Source organism: Quercus robur, chromosome 12 (genome assembly GCF_932294415.1).
Source record: "Quercus robur chromosome 12, dhQueRobu3.1, whole genome shotgun sequence".
NCBI classification, from domain to species: domain Eukaryota; kingdom Viridiplantae; phylum Streptophyta; class Magnoliopsida; order Fagales; family Fagaceae; genus Quercus; species Quercus robur.
The window spans coordinates 28,104,858-28,114,885 of NC_065545.1; the positions used below are offsets into that span (position 1 = coordinate 28,104,858).

General features: G+C 33.3%; 1 protein-coding gene across 1 annotated transcript; it reads right to left on the reverse strand.

Moving 5' to 3' along the window:
• Positions 1-989: 989 nt before the first annotated feature.
• Positions 990-8,081, reverse strand: LOC126709059 (uncharacterized). Its single transcript, XM_050409137.1, has 14 exons — positions 7,820-8,081; positions 7,694-7,741; positions 7,540-7,600; positions 7,376-7,408; positions 6,664-6,788; positions 5,928-6,062; positions 4,771-4,847; positions 4,385-4,647; positions 3,736-3,792; positions 3,470-3,638; positions 3,197-3,254; positions 3,028-3,113; positions 2,887-2,943; positions 990-1,511 (listed from the first exon to the last, which is right to left on the reverse strand). The coding sequence occupies exons 1-14, from the start codon at positions 7,974-7,976 to the stop codon at positions 1,416-1,418; spliced, it is 1,422 nt and encodes a 473-aa protein (XP_050265094.1). The 5' UTR covers positions 7,977-8,081; the 3' UTR covers positions 990-1,415.
• Between the last annotated feature and the right edge of the window lie 1,947 nt (positions 8,082-10,028).

Sequence of the window (10,028 nt, forward strand, 5' to 3'; positions counted from 1 at the left end):
GTTTAGGATGTGAGAAACAAAAACAATTAAAAAAAATAAGAGAAGAAGATTTATTTGCCTCAAACGGAGATATTATTGAAAGACAAAAGCAGTACAACAACTAACAAGAAAAGTAAGATCAACACAGACCTTGTTTTCAGCACAAAATACAGAGCAACACAGCAAAAAACATAAAACACAAACCTTAAGCCATCATCTACAACAAAAGGTAGTAGCTACAGAGTTTCTTTAAAACAAACATCATGGGATGACACAAAACCCATGGAATCCCAATACAAGCATGGGTGATTTGGGATGAGAGAAACAAATCAAGAAGACATACCCATAGCAAGAAACGAATAGAGAGAATCAGTGCTGGAAGAAATGAGAAAAATAAGATGTAGAGTATGTGTATATTAAAAAAAGAAAAAGATGCAGGATATATGTTTGTGTGAGAGAGAAAATCGGGGGAGGGGCGACTAGAAGGAGACTAATAGGATTATAAGTTTATAACTTATAAGATGCTAGGGTTTAAAAAAAAAAATTTTAAACTCAAAATGGATAGGCGAAGACTCGAACTTGTGAACAAGTGGTTGTGTTTGTGTGAGAGAGAAAATTGGGGGAGGGGCAACTAGAAAGAGTCTAGTAGGGTTATAAGTTTATAACTTATAAGATGCTAGGGTTTTTAAAAAATTTAAAAACTCAAAATGGATAGGCGAAGGCTCTAACTTGTGAACAAGTGGCTGAAACATGTGCATCATTCCACTAAGCTACTCGCTCTATTATGTTTTAAGCTTACATAAAATCTATATATCGGTTGGTTCGGTTGGTTTCGGGGTGAAAAAATTCAGTACCGAAATCAAAACCGAAATATTTCAGTTTCAAGAAATTCAAATCAAAACCAAATCGGACCGAAACCGAACTTAAAGATTGTGGACTCAATTCGGCTGGTTTCAGCCGGTTTTTTTCAGTTTACTGGTTTTTTGCACATCCCTAGTCATCTCCACACAGAAACTCAATTTTTCATGAATTACTAGTGTTCAAGAAGGGCCTAATTTGAACAAGAATCCAATAACATAACCATCAATAAGGCCAGGAATATTGATGGTCCATCAACTATCTACTTCTTTTGTAAATAAAACAAAGTACCAATTTACAGTGGAAAAAAAAAAAAAAAAAAAAAAAAAAAAAAAAAAAAAAAAACTATTGAGTATTGTTAATCAAACTACAATAATCTTACACATCCAAAATTTGATTTAAAAGTAATTCAAAAGAATGTCTATGCTGCCCGATCCATCAGAAGAGTGCTTTGCAATTGCATCTTTGTGAGTATAAAACAAGGAAGGCCATTGCAGCTATACCACTGCAATTTTGCTCTAGAACTCTAAGCACCAATACCAAGCAATCAGAAATATGCATGCAGTGGCAAGAAGTGCTTAAGTTTTACCATCCAACACCTTTGTGGCGGATAGCTTTCTCAGCTTCCTGTCGTGATTGAGCATGGCACTTACACTCTCGACCACCAAAATAATCTGCAGACAAACCCAGAACATTCATTATTAGAGAAGAATGAACCAAAGTATTTTATGGATAACTCTTGAGAATCAGGCATTAATTTATTCAAATTTCATATCCTAAGCAGGTTTTAATATATTCAACAGGAGTGGCAAATTTTACTTGAGCTGTACCCAAATGCTTAAAAAAAAAAAAAAAAACCTAGATCTGTAGGCAAATGCTTTAGTTCTTTCTTTCGATCAACAATCCTCAAATTTTAAAATTGAAGCAGATATGAGGGTAAAGTAAGGTTTACGTGCACCATCCATCAATTTACATTTTTTTATTGACCTTTATTGTTCCAACAACTAATCTAGGTGTTGGTAAGTTTGACGTATATTTGCAAGTCTTGGGGGAGAAAGAAGGATTTGTACACCCATAATGAATTGGGACAGAGTGATCATCCACTTTGATGCTCAGCCCTATAGCATCTCCATTCCATGATTAAGAGATTATTTCATTAGCTATCTTCTGTTTGGAGTCAGATGGCAACAGAACAGCTTAGGTTGCTTGAAAAATTAAAGGCAAAAGCAGTCAAGAACTTTGATGTGTAGAACTCATAACAACACTAACTTGATAATTTTGCAAATGGCCCTTTGACCAAATGGATCTCCTAACCTCCCCCATAAGAAAGGGGTGGAGAGTGAGTTTATGGGTTCAATCCCATGTACGTGCATGATATTTGAATTCTGAAGATTAAGTCAACATAATTTCAACTTATTTGAAATTAATTCTGCTAAGGACAGATTTTCCTCCAAGCATGTGGATGCTCACTTCATTGCCACTTAGTGGATTGGGATAACTCCCCTCCAAACCGGTTTGGTGGAAAATTCTCTTAATATAGACTTCAATCATTTTAATTTGAAGATTCAGCTAAAAGCCTAAAACTCACCATAACATAGATAAACAATTAAATGGTCAAAAGTCAGCTGGAAAGTAGCAAAACTTCTAGGCATGATCATGCTAGATGACTAATGGCTCAAAGCTTGGTTGCCAAGAGCCTTGTAGCTCAATTGACACCTCCTAGTGTTTCTAACAGAGACATCTAGGGTTCAAATGCCCCCACCTCCATTGTGATTATTGAATTATAAAAGATAAAAACTAATTGCTCAAAGCTTGGTTGATATATAGAATCACGATGTTGATGACTGATTTCCTCTCAAGGCTCAACTCCACTATAAATTACCATTATGAAATAAACCAAATGTCAGCTTTTTATTTCCTACATGACAACTGCAACTCTGTTTTGGTTTTAATAAGTAAAGCTGCAATTCTGAATTATCTTATACTTTCCTACGGATACTATCAGGTTTACATCAAGGAAAGAATATAATTCACTACAAATAAACAAACCTGCAAGCAAGCATAAGCCATTGCAGTTGCAAAGTAGAAGTTCGCATTGCCAGTGCCCTGCAAATTCAATTAAACAAGTCACCATCTAAAAGAAAAATATTTATGCGTTTGAACATTGAGATCAGCTTCAAAGAGCCATACCCTCCAGATCCATAGGTTGTGCATCACAGGGCTAAGGAGAGAAACCCCGATGTAACCACAGAACAGGAAGAAAGAGAATTTCATATCTGCATGTCAAGGAGGGTAGAAAGTTAAAGATACCAAACCATGTCTAAATAGGTCAGTAACAAAAGAGAACCTGCTAACTTGCCTGCAAGTTCATTAACAAACAACCCCAACAGTCCCAAGTACAGAGCTGAATCTCCAACCTAATCAAAATTTGAACATAAAAGGGGCAAGGGAAGAGCGAATTAGATTCCTAACATAATTCAGAAAAGGCAGAAAAAAACAATTACATATCTATTGGGTCACCTCATTTTTTGTTTAGTGTTCTGAAAGAACAAAGTTTCTCATATCTATGGGTCAAATTGCACACAAAAAAATATTTAATCCTGGGAAATAATTCAAATAAGGAAGAACTCACAGAAGGATAAGACTTAAGCATCGAGGAGATCACAATGTACACAAAAGCTAGAAAGAATGGGCGGTGTTTCAGCCGTATGGCTAATGGCAGTATCATAAATAGAATATTCCCATGGAAAACTATCAGAAAGAAATTTCTGAAAAAGTCAAAAACTTCTGCAAAGAAATACCTGCAGTAGAACATCAGAGAAAAGAATTTATAAGTCCAAATACTTAAAGAAAGGATTAAATTAGACCACATTAAATTAGAGATATTTTCAGGCTCACCATAAGACACCCATATTAGGAGATAGATCTTGCACGGTGAGCATGAACCCATACGTTCTGAAAAAACCAGCAATGTGTATAAGGAAGCTAAGACAGATTTCTACACCATAAAGTGAAAATCTTTATGGTACATAACTCTTCAATCCCAAGCAATTTAACAGAAGCCAAAAGAGTATGGTACACAAATCGTCTATAGCATGATTTTAAGGCAACAGACAATAGATGAACAAGACTCCTAGTGCATGATTTTATTTTTCTATGCAGCAGCTCTTGCCTCAGTATTCTATGATCTTCACTAAGTTTGTTAGAACTACTTGTGCTCATATACACCAGAAATTTCTCAAGATAACATCATCAGAGCAAGGCATCTCTGAGATATCTTGAGCAGCCAAGTTAAGTGCTTGATTTATTATTAAACTCAGATTTGCCAGCTACTATAGCAATGCACCTGCTATTCGATTCTTGACCCAGAAAAGAAGTCACATCCTCAAGTGACATCTACATAATCTACTTTGTGCATCATTAAAAACACAGTAAAATAAATTGCACATACTGCTCTGTACTTAGCTACTTGCTGCGAAAGCAAGGCAATATGATTATATGACAATGAAAAGCACCTATAAAGATTACTATGCTATTCAAAATATACCTTTTAAACAACTCCCAGAGACCACCGTACTGTTTAACAGATACACCACATAGAACTAACACATAGACCAACCACCAAGAAGTCCAGAATAAGAAATGTATCACTGGTCTCCATGAGAAAACATATGGGAGTTCAGGTTGATCAACTGCTTCCTCTTGCTGACATCTATCATTTGAGGGAGTATCTCCAACTTCAACATATTTTTTTTGCAGGAACAATTTCCTAGGGGGAGTATCTGGACCATATCCTAATAAAAGAATCATCTGGAACAAAACTGAATGATAAAGAACCAATTTGCATGTATTGGAAATTTAAAGAACATGTTCATGAGTCTTTTAAAGGCTTTACTGTTTCCATCAAACACTCTAAGGCAAAGAAAGGGATACCGGAATAATCAGAATCACAGGATACAGGGACAGATGTGTCGCCATGACCCATCCAAAAGCTGCCAAAGGAGCTATTCCTGGATTCCATCAGATAAACAACATTTAAAAGCAAGCAAAAAGTTTCAAAGAAAGATGCCTCAAAGACATCTCCATTTTTCTATATGTCACGCTTATAATACCATTAGGAAAAAAATTTATCGTGAAGATGTTTCATGAAAGGACAATCAATAAATAATACTATCAAGAAAAAAATGCACTTAGTGCATGTGATTTGGATGTTCTTGCATTGTACAATCACCACATGACATGGCACCTCAAATCTTTACAATGAAGTGATGAACCAATTGATCATTACTTATTCAGTAGGGATTACAATACCAGAGGCAATTGAAAATTCTATGTAGTCATAAGAGAGTTTGATCCAATGATAATTGTGTGTATGATTCCACCATTATAAACATTCAGTATGAACTACTAGGAAGTAGAGACACTTCTTCATTTTTTTAGTTATTATTGGTAAGTTAGGCTATTGAACCAACAACCTTTTCCTCCACCCCATTATTGTGAGGAGGAAGTGCCACTGCCATTTGAGCTAGAGCTCATTAGCACAGTAAGACACACCTTTTGTAATAAGAAAATAATATTTTCTATAACTTCATGTCACATAAACAGTACCTAGGTGGCAGCATCTTGCATAGGAAATGCCTATCAATTCAATGCCTACATGATTTTGAGTGAATTAGAGACATCTCCAGCCAGGCAAATTTTCAATTGCTACTTGAGCTAATTTTAGTCAGCATAAATGATTTAAGTGCAAAATGCAAAAAATGCAGGCAAATATCAAAAGAAGCATATAAAAAAATGCTAAGCAAAGACCAAACTCAAAATGTTTTGAGTTCAATACAAGCCTTAAATCAAAATAAATCAGCTACTACTAGAGAATACAAACATGAAAAACATAAAACATTAGGATCATCACCACAAGAAGAGATTTGGTTTTTTCTCCTTTTTAATTCCTTTTTTGTCTGTTGTTTGAGGTCACTATTATGATCATTTGAGGAAATATATTTCACTTCTCATGAACAAACTTGAAAACAAAAATTACTACACACACAACGAGGAACTTAAGTACAATACAACTATTGTTAGCATCTTACGTCTGCATGCTCCATAAAGGGACAAAATGATGGCCAGGTTCTCAACTGGGGATGTGGACAAACCGACACATGCAACTATTGTGAAAGGATTCCATAAGTAGACAAGAGCAGCAATGTCTCCAGAAGGAAGGATATCTGAAGACAACATGAATACTGCAGTTCATCAGCTTGTGAAAGACGAGAAGGGGGCAATTTGAATAAATATAGTTACTTATATAGATGGCATTAAAAAAAAAAAAAAAGTTTCTTAGAAGGTTCCAATTTTCTTTCTTTTTCTCTATCCTCCCAGCAATTTAAAAGAGATTGCAAGCGGATGGGAACTAAGTAACATAAACAGTGCATTATGATGAAATTTTACTGTACTCTACTCAAAAGACTTCACTAGCACATATCTTCCTATACCATTTCAGCCGAACACGAATCATATACACAACAGCCCCGGGACATAATTTTCCTCTTTGACATATCTAAGCCAACACTACTTTTGAAACTTAATTATGAGTTAATAGGGTAACCATTATATCAATCAAATGCACAAAAAATTTTCATCTTGCATCTCAATTCTCAACATCAACAACTCAGTTACACACTAAATCTATCAAATGTGCCACTGCCCTACAGTTTGTAAGTTAAATAGCTTGATTCAATTGTCTATTCTTCTCTAGTGTGCTTCTCGTATCAACATTTTTTATCTAAAATGATTTTTATTGGAAAACCCTTTAACTATTATAATTACCTGACTTTTTCGATAATTTAACAAGGTCTAGAAATTTCAAACTCTGACTATAAGCAATTTGAAGATTCCGACCAGTAGCACGAATGAACATGGCACTCACAACATCTGCAATCACGAAAACCAAACTGTATCCAAAGGTGTGTTAATATTAACTGCGTCATCGTATGTACAATATAGGCTAAATTAAGGAACAAAGAAAAGGGAGTAACATCCAAGTTGCTTGGAATAGTACATGCAACAAACAAATCAGATAGAAGTCAATGCTTGTTGCCCACATTTCAATCACAACTGCAAAGGCACAAGTTGGTAATTGACAATCATAATAGAATTACCATATTGCTCCATTTTAATTGACAGGCAACACACTCCAATTTAATTAGGATAGATTAGCGCCAAGTTTACATCCTCAGGTGTTGGTTAACATATGTGAAAGCAAATAAAAAACACAAAAACACCACTAAGCAAAACCAAGTGCACCAAAACCCTGAAAATCTGTGTGCACGCACGCGCGCATTTGTGTATGCAAGCACTCAAAAATGTAACACAAAATGCATTCATATCAAATGAGTGACAATTATAACTAAATTTCAGATGATTAAAATTTAAAACAAATAACGCGAAATATAAAGATGATAAAGATAATAAAATAAATACAGGAACCAAACAGCAAACAAAAAAAAAAAGAAGAAGAAGAGAGATACATATTAGTTACCTGCACAAAATATGATCAGGTTGCCCTTCAATTCTGCACCACCCAATAAAAAAGTTAAAAATAAAGTATGCATTAAATTAATAATGAAAAAAAGAAAAAGAAAAAAGAAAAAGATGAATTAGTTAAAGCTAATGAATGGTGTAAGCAATGGCAAATGTGGTAACCTTTTGGCAGTGAGTGGGCCAAGAAGTGAGAGTAGCAATGGAGAACCATGGTACATAGATCCTGTCAAAATACAAAAATCTCAATAACAACAACAACAACAAATTCTCAAATCAAACAATCAAAAAGAAAAAAAAGAAGTTAAAAATAAAGGACCTGCGTAGGGAGACATTGATGACTGCTTCAACCAGTAACCCTCGGCCACTACAAAACAAAATCTAATTAAATTAAATTAAAGATCGAAGATTGGAATTAACGGTGAGAGAGAGAGAGAGAGAGTACGGCGGCGAAGGCTGGTGAGCGGAGTGGAGATTTCGGGGCGAGAAGCGAGATTGAGGTTATTGGAAAAGTAAATGAGTATTACTCTCAATGCCACTGAACCTATCAACCAATTCCAATACCATGACTCCTTCTTCTTGCTTTGCTCTTTACCTTCCATTTCCTTTTGCCTTTCTCTTCTCGGACTCTGAACAGAAAAAGAGAGAGACTACCGGCGAGGGAGCATGTCCCAACTCCTAACTTTTACTTTTTCAGTTCTAAGTTTTAACTTCAAAGGGATCATCTATATATATGAAACGGTGTCGTAGACCCATAGTTTTTCTATTTTTATTTTTTGGAAAAAGTTAACAAATACTTTTCTTTTTTTTTTTTCTTCGTCTTCTTTTTTTTATTATAAATTTTTATATTTTTCTTGAAAAATATGCTATCAAAACTTTCTTAAAATAGTCTATTTATAAATGTTTTTTATTTTTTAAATGATAATAAGAAAGCTGTAGATTGCATAACAAAATTGTTACCATTTCATTAATTTCCTAAATCTAATAATGTAGAGACTTTTATTAAATGATATGATTGTATATGAAACAACGTTGTAAACAATACTGCTATTTTATAAAATAAAATAATAAAAATTTATTTAAGTGATATGTTACTATACTAAGATAGTTGTAGATTGCATATAAAATAAAATTTTATTTTTAAGTAACATGTTGATATACTAAAAGATATGAAGATTGCATAATTACAAGGGATGCATCCAAACCATATCATGTTCAGTGCAAAAAGGCACTAGATACAAGTGTCACCCAATTACAAGATTATTCTCAATTCATTGATTTCCTAAATTTAATAATGTAGAGAGTGTCATTAGATAAAATGATAGTGGACACTTTTAAATTTGTAAAATTTAATGTGAATCATACAATGGATTTAGAAATGGAAACCATTCTCTCTCTCTCTCTCTCTTTTCTTTTTTTCTTTTTTCCGTAGAATGCCAATTAACATACAAGTACTCAAGGAGGCTTAAAACCTGTGCTGTGTATCCAAGAATTAGACATTTTTTAATATACACTACTATAAGTTTCTTTAAAAAACATTATCTCCTCTTTCTGTGTATGTGTGTTAAAAATACTTAGTATTCTAAAAAAAAAAAAAAGTACTCAAGGAGGCTATGAGATCAAGGTTCTATTAGAGCATAGTTAGAGGTTATGAACTCAAACTTGATCCTTCCAATTATTTATTTATTTATTTTTTATAAGATGAAATACATACACAATACACAATAAACACACCTATCTGAATTTAACATTATCAATATTAATTTTTAAATTTTTGTTAACTCTTAAAAAATATATATTGTAAGAATGTGTTTGGATATCGTTTATTGCTGAAAATTAAAAACTGAAAATACTGTAACAAAATAATTTTTAAATGTGTGATTAGTGCTGTGGGACCTAGTTTTGAAGTTGTTTTTGCTAAAAAAAGTACTTATAGATTCCGTGAACAGTGCATGAGACCCACTGAAAAATGTAAGACGCAGCTAAAAAGTGCTTTTTAGCACTATCCAAACATACACTAAGGATAAAATTATGGTCTAAGCTAATAGTATTTTTTTTTTTGTTGAAATCTAAGCTAATAGTATTGTCTTATAACTAATAAATTCAAGCATATTTGTATTTCTAGATCCTTATCATGTAAAAATCTTTTCTATAGGTATCTTGAATTGGATTGAATTTTGATTTTAGAATTAACTTTCTTAAAAATATCAACTCAAGTAATCAAGTTTGACAAATATCATTTTTAGAATTATTATTTGTTATTTTCGTTCTTTTGGGGCGATCTAAATGGTCTAAGAGCCACTTCAAAATAAAACAAACTCTATTTAAAACCATTTCAACTAAAATTTTCTTAGCAAAATATTTTCTCCTTTTCAACTGAAAATTTCTTAGCAACATATTTTCTCCAACCTACGTGGACAAGTGAACTTAGTAATTATTTCAAATTGAGACTTACTAGGGCTGTTAATGAACCAATCTATCTATGAGCAACTTGAACTCGATTCGGAAAAAAAAACCTATTTATATTTGTTTGTTTAGCAAACAAACCAAGTTCAAACATAATAATATGTTCGTGAACATGCGAGCTTGATTTAAGTGTATACTTGTCTAAAAGTGTATTTATAATTTTATATAAACTTGAGAATGGATTGTGT

Excerpts from the sequence above, each read along its gene's own strand:
- LOC126709059 (XM_050409137.1), bottom strand. The coding sequence starts at position 7,976 with ATGGAAGGTAAAGAGCAAAGCAAGAAGAAGGAGTCATGGTATTGGAAT. Across the intron at positions 3,639-3,735 it reads CCTAATATGGGTGTCTTATG|GTATTTCTTTGCAGAAGTTT; the intron begins GTGAGCCTGAAA and ends GTTCTACTGCAG. Across the intron at positions 1,512-2,886 it reads TGGCTTATGCTTGCTTGCAG|ATTATTTTGGTGGTCGAGAG; the intron begins GTTTGTTTATTT and ends GTTTGTCTGCAG.